The sequence below is a fragment of the Macadamia integrifolia genome, chromosome 7 (genome assembly GCF_013358625.1).
Source record: "Macadamia integrifolia cultivar HAES 741 chromosome 7, SCU_Mint_v3, whole genome shotgun sequence".
Classification (NCBI taxonomy): Eukaryota; Viridiplantae; Streptophyta; class Magnoliopsida; order Proteales; family Proteaceae; genus Macadamia; species Macadamia integrifolia.
The window spans coordinates 27180347-27199453 of record NC_056563.1 but is presented as its reverse complement, the minus strand read 5'-3'; the positions used below and the strand labels follow the sequence as shown (position 1 = coordinate 27199453).

Here is a 19107-nt window from a genome sequence, read left to right as displayed (position 1 = left end):
ATCTTATACATATATAATGTCACACATATGTTTCTCTCTCTTATCTTTACTAAAATTGTGGGGCCCCTATGATACACCTATTGAAAGTATCTAATACTACTATACAACGCTAGTGTATAAATCCCCCCCCCCCTAAATACATGATATGAGATCATGAACCTAGTTTTGAAGATACCCATATGGTGTCCCTCTATGAGAGAATGAGAAAGGTAACTTTGTTATGACTTGTTGAAGGAAAATAACCTTACAATTTTTATTAGATCCTTTTCTTAAAATCTCATTTAGCCTTTCTTTGGAATGTATCATTTTTTGGCCTCATGTAGCTGTAAATTAGTCATGTATACCTAAAACCACATGATTAGGTTTGCAAAAAACACTTTCTCTTAAGTGGGGCCATATGCATTCTTCAGAACCCTCAAATGATGATGGAATGGTTTCCTTGCCCCCACTCTCTCTCTTTAATATTTAGGAGAAGGTTTTCTTTCGCTGCCCGAGGAATATCTTAACCATCATTATAATCTTACTATTCCTTCTTTTATTGTTGAAGATCTGAAATACTTTTTCATTATTCTAAGAATCCAATCCAAGCATCAATATCTATAAGTTAAGAAGCTCTCTCTTCAATATAGGTGAAGGAAAAATAAATATTAATGTTCATACCTGTACATTCCGAGTCGAATTCCACACAAGGACACACCATTACAAAAACCTTCGATTTCTAATTTAGTGAATCCATTACTAAATCCAACTTCTTTTTTGATGTTACAATCTATAAAGTAACTTAACTTTAACTTTTATGAACAAAGATGCAAATGGAAGATCTTATAAATTCTAGGAGGACGATAATAAATAAAAAGAGAAAAGAAAAGGCAAACGATTGGTGAAGTACACGCCTCTCACTTTTTTCTCCAATTCAATGTTGTGGGTCCCACTATAAGATGATTTACGATCTTACGAAAAATGACTTCTATTTAATACGTGTATAATTCCAATACAAGTGGACATCGTACCATCCCTCTTTCATAAATAAATTACTAAACACCCAAAGGCAATTGACATAAATTATCAAACCATCCGGTAGAACAAACACCTCCTCTTCTTCCTTTTTATTTTTTGAGAACTATACACTTTAAGATTAAATTGGAAGACCAAAATGAGCATGGCAAGGGCCTTTACCTTCTACTTAAATCAAATCCTTGTACTTAAAAAAAATTTAATAATAATAATAAATTAATTAATAAAAAGAAACCATTGAACAGGCCTAGATGAGGCCCATTCTTTTGTAAATCAAATTCTGGCCAGACCAACTTCATGGGCCGGCCCATTTCAGTAACTGATATTTATAATTATATAACCTATTGGGTTTTCTTTCCTAATAAAGAAATAATTACTTCTCCTAAACTGATTAGAAATCAAATAAAATAATAGTCTCCTTCTCCTAAACCAAATAGATATTGGAAAATCAAATAAATTAATAATCTCCCGAACCGAAGAGATATATAAATAGGTCAGCTAGGGCTCCTTTCTCTCACATTTTGGACGGTTCAGTCTGTGTTTCGCTTTTCCTTTTCCTCTATCGCTTTGTGTCTCTTTCTCTCTCTATCTTTCTAGGGTTTGTTCGTGGATTTGATTTCGTTTCTGAGTTTAGCGATCATGTCGTCCAAGAAGGTGACTCTGAAGAGCTCTGATGGTGAGACCTTTGATGTCGACGAGGCTGTCGCCCTTGAATCTCAGACTATTAAACACATGATCGAAGACGATTGCGCGGACAACGGAATCCCGTTGCCTAATGTTACCAGTAAGATCTTGTCAAAGGTGATCGAATACTGTAAGAAGCACGTAGAGACTCCCAAGGCTGATGATCGGACTGCCGATGAGGAACTTAAGACTTGGGATGCTGAGTTTGTCAAGGTTGACCAGGCCACACTCTTCGATCTCATCCTGGTTAGGGTTTCTCCTCTGAACTCTCTATATTCTTTTGGGTTCTTAGGGTTTCGTGGTCTGTTTAAGTTGTCTCATAAGGTTTTGATATTTTGATGGGGTGCCGTGGTTTGTTTTCTTTTTAGGTTTTGATCGTTTCTTGTATTTCTGGATTTATCTATCTATTATTCCCAAGCTTTATTTTTGGATTTCTGAATCTTTTCGGCGATTGGTTTTTTTTTTATTTCTACTTGTGGCCCTTTGGTCGTAATGCATATCTGAATAAACTAGGTTTCCAGATCAGGGATTTATTTATGATATTATTCCATGCTTCTATATGCATTATGTCGTTATGGTAGGTTATCAACTCTTTGCGATTTTGTTGACATACTCATTCCATGCTTTAGGAGTTTGAAATATTGCGCTGGTGACCTGCCTCCCATGGTTTCAGGAGAAAACATTGTTGAGTTTTGGATCCCTTTGGTAGGACTTGATTTTTCATGTGAAGCTGGCAATGTTGTGTACTGTTATTTAGTAGAATCTGTTTGTTTTGTTTTTTTTTTTTAACAGCGCTTGCAAATTTTACTGAATTCTAATGTCTAATAATTTCTTAAATTAAATTTTGTAATTGGGTGATTTTTTCTTCTATATATAGGTCTCTGATTCCTTTGAAGCTTCTCATTGTGGGCATGGTCATGTAGTATTTTGGCACTAGAATCAGTGCCAATAGAAGATTCTGCGGTCTTAGGAATTTCAGAATTCATAGTTTCTCTAGGAATCCTAATTTCACTTGGAATCCTAATCCTAGTCTACTATGGAGTTCTATTTAAGCAGTCCTTTATTTTCAGTTTCCTTTCCTGTTTCGATTATGTTTATGTGGATTAGGAATCTACAAGCTTTCATTATGTCAAAACTGCTCCAGGAGTGAGAACTGGACCTGAATTGGGATTTGGGTCTGGTAGGATAACTTAGATATTTTCTTTATTAGGTTATATGTAATCTCTGAATTATTTTATGTGGTAGGAGATAGCTATGCAGGTAGGGAGAGAGTAGTTTCCGTAGTTGAATTAAATTAGATTTCTTAGTGTCCTTAGTTGAGTTAATTTCTATTTTTTGTTTGAATTTCTTTATATGTTGGCTTGTAACCGATGATACTGATAGATTTGAGAATGAATTGAAGTTGAGTTTCAGTGGTGTGAGCCTGTGTAGCTGTGCGATCCCTCCCCCCTTCGTCTTCTTCTTACTCTTTCCTCTTCTCTCTCTCTCTCTCTCTCTCTCTCTCTCTCATCAGTGACCATCTCACTGAAGCGTATTTTATTGACTGAATCTGGAGCATGGTTGTTGTTTCCTGAGATTCAGTGGCCTGGTTTCGATTTGCACACTAAACCTCAGTTCTGTAGGATTTCCCTGTCGTAAGAACTGAGTTCTTATACCTGGCCTTGTACCACGTGTAGTTGCAGGTTCTGAAACTTCTCTCTTCATGAGCTATTTGGGCTTGTTGGCTCTTTATCCATAGAAACCTCGCTGTCGCGATTAGAACTCAAGAGGCTCGCTGCTAATAGCTCTTTCTTTAGGGAGCTTTTACCGCAGAACCAATTTCCCTTTTGCCTCTGTACTGGTTTTCGAAGGTAGAAGATGACCAACTTTCATCTCTAAGCCCTTCATCCCATTTATGTTATTGCCGTTATATTCCTTGAATATTTTACTCTTTCTCATATTCCCATCCATTTATGTTATTTCCCTTATATTCATTGAATATTTTACTCTCTCATATTATTTCCAGATTTACCCATCCATTTATGTTATTGCCCTTATATTCATTGAATATCTACTCTTTCTCCTCATTATTACTTCCCAGATTTTCCCTTAATTATGAGTTTCCTTTAAATCATTGATTCTTATTTGTCCTAAATTATCTAACCTGCTTTCCAAACTGCCATTATTGCCTTATCATTTGGTTTATATATATATATATATATAGATAAAACCAGCCATTGAAATTTTATAATTAATAAAGCTTGGATTTTTTGATCCAATGTTCTGTAATACGACATCCCTTGCTGAGATGTTAAGGTAGGATTGATGAGATGCTTGGTTTATATATATCTATCTATCTATCTTTCTTCCATTCTAAATCATCTTATCCACCATCAAACCAGGTTAGTATATTCAAGTTTCTACCATGTTCTTATACGTACCTACTTGCAAGAGTTTCTGTTTTCTATAATTTACATCTGGGATAATACATATTTGGCTCTCGGATTACATTCTAACACTGATGGTTTCAAAATTTGATCTTTGTGTTATTTTCCTAGATTCCTACTTCTAGTTGGATTTCTGGTTATACTATTTAAAGGTCATATTTGATTTTTTTTTTCCCCCCAGATTAGTATCCTTATATTATTTCTGAAATATGTATGTGTTTTGAGCCCATTAAGATATGCTAATAGTAATCAATTCTGGATCCTAATAGGATATCATTCAAACTCTAGATCAACCATTAGATCAGACTCATTTTTTGAGGTGTTACTTTAAACCTTTAAAGTGACCTCGACCAGATTTTCATTCCCTTCTTTTTGTCATCATTGGATTTTTCTAAATGCGGTATTTTCACATTTCTCTGCGATTCTGGTATTTAAATGATTTTCCGAATCCAATTCCGTGGGCTTCTAGAAATTCTGTACATGCTTTCATAGTATTGTTCTGCTTATATTCAAGAATCCATTGATGTGCTGCCTTGTTCTGTTTTGTTGAATCATCCGTATATACGTGCAGAAAAGGGGTTCAGTTCCCACTTGATATCAAATAGATTTGTCTTCTGGTTTAACTGAAATACCACCTTGGTCTGTCTTGTATATTTACCCATGGTGCTTTTTGTATGATGGTTATCATTGGTAAGTTGTGAAGTTGTTCCATTGCAAATATTCATCTACACAATCTTTTTGAACCATCGGGAGAACTTAGTTGTTTCACTAAAGATATGTGCCAGTGCTTTTTTGTGTTTTGGGCCTAAAATGTTGCCTTATAATTGATTTGAACAACTACATAGGGATTAGTACATAGATCTGCTTTTGTTATTAGCATATTTCTTGAATGGGAATTAAATATAGGGCACAGTAATCAGTGTGTATGTATCATTATATATTGTTTCTTGGGACCAAGTTTTCCAGGGCTCATGATGAAGAGAGTTTCCATTGATTTGTTGCCACCTGTAACAGGAGCTTGGCTCACCCACCCAATTTTAGATTAAAGATAGGAATTGGGTGGGTCTGTCAGCTTCTGTTATTGGTGGCCTTTGGTTATTTCCTTTTAGACATGAACCCTTCTTCTGATGCTTCATACAACAATGCATTGGTTTCTCACATAGGTATGGACAAATAGATGATTTTTCGTGAAGATGCTGGACCAGTAGTTTGTTTCAACAATGACTATTATTGCATTTGGTTGAGCATAATATATATTCCTTAGAAGGCATTATGCCCTTTTCGTAGTTTCAAGTTGGTAATGTGTGTCTCCACTCTAATCTCTTGCAGGCAGCGAACTACTTAAATATCAAGAGCCTGTTGGATCTTACATGCCAGACTGTTGCAGATATGATCAAGGGTAAAACTCCAGAAGAGATCCGGAAGACATTCAACATCAAGAATGATTTTACCCCCGAGGAAGAGGAGGAGGTTCGGAGGGAGAACCAGTGGGCCTTTGAATGAGATTTGACCGAGGATACAACCAAGGCTATGCTATGCTGTTCTAAAGGTGGGGGGTTGGTTGGGTGATTGATGTCCACTGTGATTCAAGTAAACTAATAGTTACCTTGTAGGAAAGACTTCATCTAGTACATTTGCCTTTTATTTCAATGCAATGGAACTTATTTTTCATAAGATGTATATATACTGTTGGTGGTAGTGGTGGTCATTGGTATTATTTGCCCAATGTTGTTTTATCAAAACCAATCAGAACCCTATTCTACCACCTTCAGCATACTCTTTTATGTGATTACTGTTCTTTTGAACATGATGATATTCTGTCATTTTATAAATACGTCATATTGATTGCATTTCTTTCTATACCTTCTTTTTTGGATTATTTTTTTTGTTAGTATCATCGCCTAACATACTCAAAACCACCTAAGGTATGGGGATCTCTGTTATTTCTGCATATACACCAACACCTCCAGCCGTATCAGAGGTGGGTGCTGTGTAAGGTCATGGAGGTTGTTTATGGTGGAGATATAGCTGCCGTTCTTCTGGGTTTTGTTGGTTTGTTCTCCATACGACCATTAGCAGTATTGTGGAGCTTTCTTTTCAAGTTTTGACCCCGATCCTTTATAAAGTTTTCCTTGATATAATCATCCTTCTTGTACGATTGAGCCTGGCGCCTACAGAGACGGGAGCGAGGCAGGGTCGCTTCCTAGGTATAAAACAGGTGTATGATTAGTCGGTGTTTAAAATTGTGGATAGGTATTCGACCAAAAAAAAGCAAAATTTGTGGATGGGTTGTCTACATCATTTTTGGGTTTTAGTTGAAAAGAATTTGCACAATATGTAACACGCCAATACGTTGGGTCTAACTTGGACAGCTGCTGTTGCTATGTGTGACACTGACGTTTGGTGCCATGATTCACTAGTTGGTGCCAAGGTTTTAAAACTAGGCACTGGTCTCAGACGATACTAGTATTAAGAAGAAAACAATGGTGGTTTGGATCATTTTACCCTATCTTAGCAGTGGATTGGTATAGGATCAGGTATCGTTCTCGATTCTAATCCGGATTGAATCTGGATCAGCTTGGTTCGGTCTGGGTCAGGCCAGAGTTGGTTTTTTAGTGCCTTCTGGAGTTTTATGTACAAGATCGGATGGATGGATGCCGTGATGGTTTGGTGCTCATTGGGCTTTATGAATATAGCAATTTTATCTGATTGTGAAGCTTTAGTCTGGGCCTTGAAATCGAAATGGAAAATGCTTCTTCCCTTGAATGGGCCTTGCCTCTCCATTGTTGATGATATTTTGTCAATTTCTTTAGGATTGTCTGAAGTAATGTATCCTTGAATCTTTGAACAAGGATGCTTATTTTCTTGCTTTGGGAGTTTTCAAATTTAGTTATCTAGAACCTATTGGCCTAATCCACCCCTTCTCTTGTAACTTTGGCTTTCCTTGGGAGAAGATTATCTAGTGCTGACTTTTGCTAATAAAATGGGATGAAAGGGAACCTAAAAAATAACGTGGCTTTTGCGGAGGATCTCATGAAAGGTGAAAATCTCACCTTTGTTGATGCTTTTATTAATGTTTTCATTAGGCCTCGCATTGGTGCAAGGATCACACTACTTTTAAGGGATTTCTTGCCTTGAAATGGGAGAAAGAACCTATCGGGTCATGTGGCCATTGTGTCAGTACAGGTACATAGACAAACTTCCAATCACATGTCTACATTGGTAGAGGCATCTTTTCACAATGTCATGTATTGGGTGTAGAAAGGACAATCAAGTGGCATTCTTTTTCCAAAATAAAATCTAATTTTTTGTCTAAAAAGAAAAACCCTCATGGGCACAATGTTATTAGCAGGGAAAAAAACAAGAAGATGATGTTATAATGCTCGGGTTCTATGAAATGGTTCGGGTAATTAAAAACAAGTTTTTCCTTTTCCCTCAATAAAGTTGTATAATTGTTGATTGAAAATGTTTTTCTTTACTTACAAAAATCTCTTCACCCACCATTGTAATCTTATCATTACTCCCACTTCTTACTAGGGAACAATCGAACCAGCTTTTTCATCATTCTACTAGTCCCATTCAAGGGTCAAAACTAGACTTTTAAAGAAATGGGATTGAATCTGTCATCCAAGATCAAATTTAATCGCTTGCTCCCAATTCAAGCCTATTTGGATTATCCAATCTCAAATGATATTTGATTTGATCCAGCTTATTATTGGTTGAAATCGATCTCAAGTTTTCAAACCTTGATTACGGTGAATACGTATGGAGTTTAGGTTTTTACCAATCGTTATTCATTCTCTTCAATCAAACATATATTTTAGGGACCCTGAATTTTCCTCACACTATAATAAAAGTCGAATTCCTTCATCAACTTCCATTATTATAGTTAGGTCGGCATCAGGAAATGAGGAAGAGTAGTTCAGACCTCTAACAAATAAGGTAGAGTAATTATGAACTAGATATATAGGTGTGGCCGGTGGGTGAAAGAAAACTTATTATTTTTATCAAAACAATAAAAAACACTTATTATAGTCAGCCGATCCCAACCGATATAATCTGGTTTTGTTCTAAATCAGCCGGATTGAATTGATTACAAAAAGCCCTAAAATCGGCCATAAGTCACCTTAGAATCGGCATCCATATAGTTTTCCAATTGGCTGGATTCGGGATTGGAGCCGAACAACTCCAATCCGAGTCTACCGAGTCCTCCGATCCGCTACCAACCGATCCTTGAACCCTACTGATTTTTTTAAGCTGTGTTCGGGTTCCGATTATGATTCTAAATAAGAAATAGATTAAAGCCCAGAAATAAAAATTAGATTCGCGCCATTAGCTTAAAACCACGTGTATTAATAAGGGTAAAATGGTCATATTACTTTCTAAAGGTTAACACACAGGTCGTTCGTCACCGTTGTCACTGTCACTTGATAAAGGGTTTGGACCATTCGAGCGGAAGGTTCGACGGCTGTGTTCTGCAACTCCGGTGAGGACCGAGTTCTACAAATTCGGCAAAGATTTTTTTTTTCTGCCATCCCTTTCACGGTAAGTTCATATATGTCCTCTCTCTCTCTCTCTCTCTCTGATCTGTGCTCTCAACTCCGCTCAAGGTTTCCTGGCTGGCAACGTGAGTAAGACCAGTTTCTCAACGTCTGTAACTCGAATTTTCCTCTGCTTCTTCTTCTTCTTTTTCTCCCTCCCACACACCATACAAAAACACAAATACATGCGCAGGCATGTAAGAACAGATTCTCGACCATTGCAACTCAGATTTTCGAATCTGACGCCGGCGGGTTTGAGGATTCCCTCTTCCCAGACTAGATTCACAGCTGGATTGGCTATCTTTTTTGGGGGTCTAAAATATCTGTAAACTACATGTTTTTACGCATAATATTTCTGGGCTGAAATCTCCTGCGTTTTTCTATTAATTTCTGGCTGTTAACTCATTTGTTATCTGTTCTTCAATTCTACATTTTCAGAATTTGACACAACCAGACAAGATGATTGAATTATTTTTGTTAGAATCAATGATGAACTTGTGCTGCCAAACATGAATCTGGAATTTTCAGAATCAGAATCAGAATCTGAACCAAATATATTTTTAAGCTTCGTCTAGGGCCAAAGTGTGCTCCCAAATACCCGAGGAGGCTCCTATAGCATGTCATGAACGTCAATTCCCTATAGCCGCAGCATAGGGGTATCGATCCTGATTTCTGGCCCAACCCTCTTTGTAAGTCCAAGGCCAAGCTAAGCACTTCCGTGTCCTATACCATCCTTGCCCCATCCACACAGCAGAAGCAACAGCCGTTTATTCACTTGGGATAGGGGGAGGAGGTCCCAGATTTGCGACTCCCAAGTTTTCTGAATTGAAAAATTCATGCACATTGTTGACAGGAGACCCCTGGGCCCATGTGTCATATATGTTTAAATCCCATCTAAAGCTTGTTACAAAGATGAAGTGTAGATATTTTCATTTCAAGTCTTCACTGGTTGTGAGATTGGGATCTTCCCAAACTATCTATATTGGCAATTTCATGAAATCCGAGAAAAGCCTTTGCATTACATAGGAAAAGAAGGCTAGAAACTGTTGGAAACAAAGTTATAGAACGTGTAGCAAGATCAAATTATCACATGTATCTAGGGGTGGAATACATACTTCTAAGTACAGTATTGTTATTGCTGGGCTGTCTTTTAGGATCAGTAATTTGAGAATTAGCATTGATAATTTTGTCTTGCATATGTTAAGTTTGCCTTCGCTGTAATGGTAACACAATACAGCTAGATGCCTACTTCACGTTAAGAACATGAAGAACACAACAATACACAGTATCTCATGTATAGGTACAGGCAGTCACTTGGCGTGATGTTAAAAGCTATCAAATCTGGGTTGAATCAAATCAATTTAAAACTCAGCACCGCTTATTAGAATACCAGTAAACATGTGTGGATATATATATATATACATGTGTGGATATATATATATATATATATATATGGAAATATGGGACAGCAGCTTGGGGGTATTTGATTGAACTAGGGTCTGAAATTTGAGCGGCATTGCGCAGGGATCTTTATTTCCACAGGCAAGAGCTTCCACTTCCCTGGTACTCCCATACATAGGGTCCCAACCGGAGAAACTTGTCACAAGGAGGAGAAGACGGTGAAGTCAACAGTGAAACTGAAAAGCTTAAACAGATGAAATGGTGAAAGCAAGTAGAGCCTTTCTTAAGGATGCCTGCACCATCATCAGCAAGACTTTATCAGAGATTCTTGTCTGCCCACTTTCTAAGCAACCCTTGAGGTAAGAATTTTCCTCTATTTTTTTTTTCCATATTAAAACACTAGAGAGAAAATTCATGTTTTTGTGTTTGTTCTGCATGTTCAGAGTGTGCGAGGAATCGAATTCCCTAATCAGTGACGCTCTTGGAGTTTCTTATCCAGTGAGTTCTTCCTCCATTTCCCATTTTCAGTTTTTTAAATTTGATAATATCAGAATATGGTGCCTGCTTTAAATTCAGAATTTTGTACCCAAATAAGTACAACATGTTTGGCTAGTCTTTTTACCTTCTAATGATGAATATGGCATTCCACCTTGTTGTTGTCCATCTTCATTTCCAGTATCTTAGTCCTGTTCAAGTATCCTCGAGATTTTGCAAAAATCATCTTTTTGATTCAACCAAATGGTTACTTAGTTGTTCCCTTGTGAGTCCTGGGCTCGATGTCTTCAGTGAGATGCTTAAATGTGCCCCCACTCTGTAACTTGGAAACTAGGTGGATCCTGGCCTTCTTGTTTTTCCTCGCTTCTTTCAACTTCATTTGTCGTAAGCTAGCTATTCTTGTTCCTTCATTAAATTCAATATGTTTGCTGTTCTCTTCTGTTGTAGATTGTTGATGGAATCCCTTGCCTGGTACCGAAGGATGGAAAGTTGCTTGAGACTGGCGACTTATCTGCACCTGATGATGTTGCTGATTCTTCTGTGTCGAACAATGAAGATGGTTATCGAGGGGGTAACCCTAAGTGAATCATTTAAATAGTAAATGGTGTAAAGACAGAATTCCATTCACAGAGAGTTCACGATAACTTCATTTCCTCTCTTTTTGTAGGAGGAAATATTGTTATCCCATTTTAATTTATGTTATGAGAGATTTTGATTTTCTGGTTTCAGTGAATGAAATAACGATCATGGAGCCTTTAGAGCTCTCAAACAATTTTGTGTAATACACATGGGGGGGAAGTGAGGAAACTTTGGAATTATATATGTACCTCTTTGTTGATTCAACTTCAGTTTTTCTTATTTAAGCAATGGAAGCACTAATTCAAAATTCTTCACTAACATTTACATCCATCGAAAAATTTTGGAACACTTTCGAACAACATTTGCTGGAGAGCAATATGGTCGGACTTATATGTCGAAATGATTCCATGCTGTGTCGGCTACCAGTGAAGATTATGCATCAATGCTATACTATCTTTTCCTCAAACAACTTATCTTTCTTTACTTCAAATTCTAAATTCAGATTTCCATGATGTTTAGATGCCTTCATTATGATGTGCTCTCTAAGAAGCTAATATTTCACATATTACCTTTTGTAGTCTACATAAATTTTAAACATTTCTGAAGGTGGGACTGCATAGCTGCTCTGCCCTGCAATTTTTTTCATTTCTTTTTCTATCACATCTTTTGGCTGGCCTGTGAAGCAATTAAAGCCATTCATACATGACTTTGTTCTGTAAGTCCTTGACAAAGCATGATGCCGTTAGGTTTGAAAGTAGGATCTAGTGTTCCTTTCTTTGTTGGTGCAGGTTGACTTGTTTCATCTCGGTTCCCTGAAGGTAATATTGTAGGATAACAATGAAAAGAACTTAGCTCAAGGATTAAAGTATCGGTATCGGTCGTCGTATCGGTCAATCAAGATTAAGATACATATCAGAGGGTATTGTATCGTATCGGAGATACACTAAGATACGCATATAAATGGATATGAAACACCTTTCTAAACACTTTTATATAAAAATTTGTTAAAAAATGCTATTGATAACATGTATTATGCATAAACACTAAATTGAGGGTATCACACTAAGAATTCAAGGTTTGCAGTTGTCCCATAAATGTAAAATCCTTGTTCTCAACCTTGATTTCCACTTTAGTTAGAGAGAAATATGGCTGGTAGCAACTTTGGAAGAAAAACCCTCAAAAAATCGTGTTTTCTGAAAAAATACCCATCTAGGCCATTATTTGACCGTAGCACACCGTATCGGTACATACCGATACTCATCGATACGTACCGAACGATACATACAAATACTCACCGATACTTATCGATACATATCGAAACGTATATTTCACCTCGATTTTATATTTTTCATAGAGTATCAGTACGTATCGATAGTGTATTGGTGCATATCGGTATGTATCATCGGATATATATCGACACAAAAGGATTTTAAAAATTTCATGTATCGTATCGGTGTGTATCGTATCAGTCGATTAAATTTAAGATACGTATCGGAAGGTATCGTATCGGTATCGGAAATACTTTAAACCATGAGCTCAAGTTGCATTGTGGATGGTAAACTTTCTCCTGTTGTTGCAACATGCTTTGTCACCATGCAGAAGAGTGTAGAGCTTCCTTTATTCATATGGACCTCAAAATTGGCAATCGCATGGTGTGTGGCCTATTTAACATTCATTTAAAGTGTAAGTAAATCCTGTATTGCCCATCTCTTTGGATTATTTAAGAGGTTAGTTGAACTAGACTGTCTGATAAATGTAAGTAGCGGCCAGTGATATACTGTGGAGTCCCATTTAGTCCATTCTTAGAATCATTCTTACCCTTCTGGGTCAGGACTATCCTTGACAGGCTATCCCTTGACATGAATGCTGTGGATTCTTTAATTCGTATCTATTCTCATTATTCAGTGGAAACTGGCTGTCTTCCTGTACCTGGACTTACCTGAAGATTGCTTACTTTTGCCTCATTGAGCTGATGATTTGATGGGTGATATGTGAAAAACCACATGAATTGGACTTCTTTTGTTTGCATCGTTTTAATTTGATTCCAGGGATCAGAGATGATCAGACCCGTGAGTTCATCTGGTGGATCAGCTGTAGTGAATTATTGACATGGTGACATCAAATGGTATTACCTGGCTTCAGATGGCAGTGGACTAGGGAATGGGAACCTGTGGTATCATGTTCTTCTGGTTATTTGTTCTTTTTTTTAGCCTTGGAGAAGGTAATGATTGCCCTTGATACCAAGTAAGAGATTAGCTGTAATAATAGTTCTGTTGAAATTTGAAATTCACTTATTAATCAGTTGAATTTTGTAGGACAAAAATATGAATATACATTGTCCACTTTTCTATGGTGATAAAGATCTGATCAAGATGTGTTTGAATCCCATCAATAGGTGCAAGATGCAAATGCTTGGTTCATTAAACTGGACTGCTGGAGCCTAGGCGCTTCTGTATTTTCAGAACACTCACAGCAACATTTTATCAAATTTAAAAGTTCGTCTGATGGAAGTGCAATTTTGGGGAGTTTTGATATTTTTGGTTGCGTTGAAGTTGGTATGTGATGAGCGTGGTTTTTGCTTTGATTTCTCAGGTGTATTTTGGTGCTGTTGGTTCCTTTCCTTCTTCCCTCTACCCAAACAAAACTTGTTTGAGAAAAGAAATTTCTTCAGGTTGTTTAGACAGATTTGGCAACTGCTGACTTTTCCTCGCCCCTATTCTCTAAAGCAGCAGCGACCTCAACCCGAGGGAGGTCAGCAGATAACAGTGGTGTCAACGATTTGGTTTCATTAGGAGACAACCTACCTTGGCCAAGATCGAATCCGAACCAATTTATAATCAGTTTGGTATTCTTCAGTTAAATGGCTCTGGTAATCAGTCCTTAATTGGTTCCGAAACTAGAAAAATAGATTAATCAATTCTGTTCCTCAGTTGACACCCTATACATAACATTCATCCATCCTATACCTTGGTGCGACCATGTTTGCTAGTTGAGCTATCTGTGAAGATATAGAGTCCATATGAAGTAACTGCAAAAACCACATGGCAGCATACATGGAAACATAGAAGAGCATATCACAGTGTGATGCTCTGTTCGAAAGTGCCTCAAAAATGAGTTGAAAGGGTCCAAGTTTACAACACTGCTACTAAGATTATGCTACAATGAAGTTTTATTCTTGTAATATTGTGGAAATCTGAACTCAAGTTCAGACTGAAATTCTACCATTGAGGGGTGTGGCCCGTGAGATCTTGTGTCACATCCACCCAGTGGAAAATGGTGACAAATATCAAGGCCACTAATCACGGGGACATAAATTATGGTACAACTGGTATTTCGAACTTCGAATGAGTATGAAAAAATTAACGATACTTCATCTTTTCAGTTGTTCTGTTGGATGAAAAAATTGGATCACTTCTTATGAATTTGTTGATAATGATACTGATCTAAATCATGGCCTAATAGAAGTAGAAGGCACTCTGATGGAATTTGTCATAGGCAGGAAAAAGATAGTAGTTAATTTGATAATGATTGAGTGATACTATTTTTTCAATCCAAACCAAGGAATCCCTTAAATATGATGCAAAATGGATCTTGTTCTATCATTAATCAAGGATTTCTATATAAAAACTACGAATCAGAATTCAAAAAAGGGAAAGAGACCTGGACCCATGATAGACAAGAGATAGAAATTAGGTGAAAGTTTCTCTTCGTCTATGCTGAAGAAAATCAAGTCCCATCTAACCGCAATAAAGTGATGGAATCCTTTTGCCGTGGATGAAAAGAGACTGCTTTTACTAAATTTTCCCTTCTTTTCAAAGTAAAGAGGATAGTGGCTGTTAAGTAGTGAACTTTTCTCATCAGTCATCTGTTCAATTCCATTATAGCACGAGTTTTTTATGGGTCTTCTATGCATTTTATGCTTGGTATTTGTTGGAACAAACACCAACAAATACGAATAAAATAAACTCAAATTCACACAAGATGACATAAAGGTGATTCACCATAATGGAAGAAAGTTTACAATAGAGATCTTTCAAGAACATCCAAACTCGCAACAAGAAACTCTCACCTTGAAACCTTAACACGAAAACCCCAAAATCTCACTTGTTTATACAACAAGACAATAGAACATATATATCCTCCTTCAAGTCAAGTTGATCCATCGGGTTGCAGTCAATTAGGGGCTTTACCCCCACACCCCCATACGAGATCAATGATGGGTTCCAAACAAACATAACAGTATTCTATACAAATTTTAAGTACTGGCTCGAGAATTCCAGTCCAAGGTTATCCAGTATTATTCAGGACAAATTGGGTCACAGCAGTTTAATCCAAATTCTACTTAAATGAGCTACTAACATGGTGATAGATCGATCCTAATGAGCAGCATATATTGCTTAAGGTATACACATATGAGGACCATACAACTAGGAAAGATCACCTACCAAACAAACCAAAAGGGTTGAGCTTCTTGATAGCCTCTAACAGTTTATACTATTCTTTCAAGTAGAAAGGACGACTCTTGTTCAGATGCAACCGCTATGGTTGGACTCGCGTCATCGTCGGCTCTTCCAAGTTCCAAATTCCAATCCACCCACCCTTCTAAACCAAGCAAAACTCAACCTTTGCAAAGAGACCCACTAACCCACACTCTCTCTCTCTCTCTCTCTCTCTCTCTCTGGAAAGACTCTATTAAGAGTTCAGAGAGTGAAGAATTACAGAAAATGCAATGGTCATGAAGAACTTGTTAGCTTTCCTGATTCGTTTGGTCAGTATTCCAAGACAGCAACGCCGTCCCAAGCAGTTGTCTAATGGGGTGGTGATCATCCAATCTGATGTCTCTAAGAGGATCGTGGATGCCTCACCTGCACCAGAAGGGTCAGTAGGAGAAGAAGGAGAATGTTGCTGCGTGTGCCTAGTGAGACTGGGAGAAGAAAACGAAAGTGAAAGTGGAAGCGAAACACGCAGGCTACCCTGTTTTCATATGTTCCATAAAGGGTGTGTGGATCGGTGGTTGAGTTTGGGTCACAGTACCTGTCCGATTTGCAGGTTTGCACTTAAAGGAAGTAAGGCTTCATTGAAGAAGGAAGAGCTAACTGAGGAGATGGTTATATGGTTCTCTTCTTTCCATGTAGCTGGATTTTGATTTCTCATTTGATGGGTAAGAATTCCAGTTCTGTAATAGATTATTAAATGAACCAAAAGTAGAAATCAATTTTAAAAAAATAGGAATAGGGAAAAAAAAAATTCCGTTGCCGGGAATCGAACCCGGGTCTCCTGGGTGAAAGCCAGATATCCTAACCGCTGGACGACAACGGATTTATGATCATAAAGTAATATTTGTTTTATAAATATTAATTAAAAAGCATGATCTACCTAACATACATCAATTCATGTTTATAATTCATTAAGGGTTACACCAAGTCTCTTGCCAGCATTAGTAAAAGTGGTTGGACGATCTATCCGCCTTAAGTGGTATCAACAACTAGAGGTGTCAAGTGATTGGGTTGGGCTAGTTTTGGTCTGGCTTGGGCATTTATCTAAGGTTGTACCTCAAATGCCTATATAGCTTAACGGGCTTAGCTAGGACAGGTCAGTCGACCTCGAGCTGTCATAAACAGGGTTTTATCCAAACTATAGACCTATTTAGCTTTAAACGGGCAATCTTAAAATTGGTCTCTTAAATGTGCTTGAAGGGGAATACCATTAAAATGAGGCAAAGAAAGGCATAGCAAAGAAAGATCCCATAGTTAAAATGGATTAAGCCAAAGATAGGCAAAGTAGCTAAGTTATTAAGGTACTTGATCTTTAACCCATGAAACTCAAATCAATTAAACTATGCCTACATAACCCAAGTTTATTAAGTTCGAATCAATTAAACTATGCCAGAAAAAGAAGAATACTTAGATAACAATCACCACCATCTCAAGTGTACATATCACATAATCTTAGCACTAAATACAAACAGTATTAAAAATAAAAAAAATACAAATAGTATTAAAGGGGTCGGGCTTAAAGGAGTCAATTCAAGTTGGACTTGTAAATGTGTCAGGCACCCATCAGGCTAGGTGGCTTTACCGTGTACTACCTGTTTATACATGTCTGGATCAAGCCAATCTAAGTCAGGCCATAAACTTGTCAAGCTCAATTGGGCCTACCAGTGCAGACCTAGAATTGACACCCCTCTCACCCGCCATTCTAGAGGAGTAGTTGATTAAGTAATTCCTAATCCTCATCTATTTGGTGTTTCATCCATTTTAGGTTCTATCAATTTTATAACCACATTGACACTTTGTGCTTCTTGTCTTATGCATAGCTTTCCCCTAAGAAAAGTTTGATTTTTTTGACATCATTGGACAAACCAAGTATTTAAATCTTGGGAATCGATATTGACCCTGATTTGTCTGTATCGACTTGGATCAATCAATTTTACACCTATGTTTCCTATAAAAAAAAAATAATAATAATAAATTTTCCCTTGATCCGATACTCATCAATCCAAGATCGGTCAAGAATTGGTATTGATCTCAGGCTCTCAACTGATATCAATATGATCCGACCGATCCAATATCGATACCTAAAAGCCTTGGTTAGACACTTAAACCGAAATATATGAGATTTTTTTTTTTAGAAAATATATGAGATAAAGCATTTAATTTTTATTTTTAAAATTTTAAAAAATCAAAGTAACAATGATTGAGTGGAGTCCACCAAACAACAAAGCTAAATTTGATTTGGTTCTGTCCAACCATAGCTTAGCTTGAAACTACTAAACTCCCACCCCCAAAATCTGCTACCCAAGGAGACAACAAATGCTCCAATGAAAACCAAAACAAAAGGATTCCCCAAATCTGCGTGTGTTTCATCCCCGCAAACCATGGTAAAGTGGAAGATTTGATGAAGAGATTGGTGGGATCCTGTTGAAGCTGCAACTCCGATGGTTTTCTTCCATTTTTTTTATATCCTCAGGTGTGGAAAGTGGAAACCATTCAAGTTCTAGGAAGGAAACACTCATCGTTACCCCAAGTGGAAACAAATGGCCCAAATGAGTGGTGAGGTTCTCGGTGGAGAATCCGAGAAGGTTTAGGTTTTGGTTCCCTATTGAGCTTCACGCACGCACTGCCTTCTATTGTACTGTCCCTCGCCCTTTTGGATCTTAAATATGTATAGGGGGGTGGGGGTTTAGGGCCTTTAGGCTATCGATAGATAATGGATTGGGGCTTTGAACCCTACTCTACCTACACACAATTTATAATATATATATATATATATATATAAGGAGCTTCCATCATGCTTGACATTATTTTTTGCCTAGATCTGGTGAATATGTTTCCATTTTATCATCATCCATATATGGTAAAAGGAAAGTCTAGAAAGTGAAAAACATAACTCAATAGGATCAGCTGAAAAAAAATAAATTAAAAATAAAAACCATGCATGGTGTTAGGGGTGCAAGTTTGGTTAGCTGAGCTCGAACCCTACTAAGCTTGTTCTGGCCCGTCCTGAGCACAATGGGGTTGGAGTGGGCTAAGGTTGAGATAACATGCCTAAGGTAAGGTTGGCTAAACCTGGATTGAGGTCTATCAGGCACTGTTTGACCTTGTATATATAAATATATAATTGTTGATAATAATATCATACACTCTGTTGAAAAAACAAGGTTAGCCCGACCTTGCCTAGTCTTGAAATGACAAAAATAAGGGCTATTGGAGTCAATCAGGGCTAACTTAGTCCAGCCCAATTCAATCCTATCAGTTTCAATCAGGTTAAACTGAGTTGGATTGAGCCTAGTAGGTTGGGCTTGGGCTACGATATCCAAGCCTATCTTTGGGCTAGGCAAGGGTTGGGTTGGGCTAAGGTTTAAAAAATCTGATCCAATTTAATATGATGGGTCATATGGTTAAGATAAGCCACCGAACTTAATTTCTTTTTGTTATTATTATTATTATTTGTTTTATGTCTTCTAT

The 19107-nt window shown here is 37.3% G+C and overlaps 2 protein-coding genes, 1 long non-coding RNA gene and 1 other non-coding gene across 5 annotated transcripts; 3 read left to right on the top strand and 1 right to left on the bottom strand.

The window, feature by feature from the left end:
• The first annotated feature begins 1521 nt into the window (after positions 1–1521).
• On the top strand, positions 1522–5984 carry LOC122084411 (SKP1-like protein 1B). The gene is made up of 2 exons (XM_042652635.1): positions 1522–1944; positions 5454–5984. Exons 1-2 carry the CDS (start codon positions 1654–1656, stop codon positions 5625–5627), a joined length of 465 nt encoding a protein of 154 aa, XP_042508569.1. The 5' UTR covers positions 1522–1653; the 3' UTR covers positions 5628–5984.
• Positions 5985–8543: 2559 nt separating this feature from the next.
• On the top strand, positions 8544–11458 carry LOC122083553 (UPF0434 protein Aave_2563). Of its 2 annotated transcripts, none has more exons than XM_042651403.1 (4): positions 8544–8669; positions 10190–10425; positions 10510–10564; positions 11009–11458. In XM_042651403.1, exons 2-4 carry the CDS (start codon positions 10325–10327, stop codon positions 11144–11146), a joined length of 294 nt encoding a protein of 97 aa, XP_042507337.1. In that variant the 5' UTR covers positions 8544–8669; positions 10190–10324; the 3' UTR covers positions 11147–11458. The 2 variants fall into 2 exon arrangements, with proteins under 2 accessions (XP_042507337.1, XP_042507338.1); XM_042651404.1 differs by lacking the exon at positions 8544–8669 and adding an exon at positions 8727–8751.
• Positions 11459–12620: 1162 nt separating this feature from the next.
• LOC122083555 lies at positions 12621–14001 on the top strand. Its single transcript, XR_006141675.1, has 2 exons — positions 12621–12823; positions 13189–14001. It is a non-coding gene; the product is annotated as an uncharacterized LOC122083555 (long non-coding RNA).
• A 2386-nt stretch (positions 14002–16387) lies between these two features.
• On the bottom strand, positions 16388–16459 carry TRNAE-UUC. Its single transcript has one exon. It is a non-coding gene; the product is annotated as a tRNA-Glu (tRNA).
• Between the last annotated feature and the right edge of the window lie 2648 nt (positions 16460–19107).

Excerpts from the sequence above, each read along its gene's own strand:
- LOC122084411 (XM_042652635.1), top strand. The coding sequence starts at position 1,654 with ATGTCGTCCAAGAAGGTGACTCTGAAGAGCTCTGATGGTGAGACCTTT. Across the intron at positions 1,945-5,453 it reads CACTCTTCGATCTCATCCTG|GCAGCGAACTACTTAAATAT; the intron begins GTTAGGGTTTCT and ends AATCTCTTGCAG.
- LOC122083553 (XM_042651403.1), top strand. The coding sequence starts at position 10,325 with ATGGTGAAAGCAAGTAGAGCCTTTCTTAAGGATGCCTGCACCATCATC. Across the intron at positions 10,426-10,509 it reads CTTTCTAAGCAACCCTTGAG|AGTGTGCGAGGAATCGAATT; the intron begins GTAAGAATTTTC and ends CTGCATGTTCAG. Across the intron at positions 10,565-11,008 it reads CTCTTGGAGTTTCTTATCCA|ATTGTTGATGGAATCCCTTG; the intron begins GTGAGTTCTTCC and ends CTTCTGTTGTAG.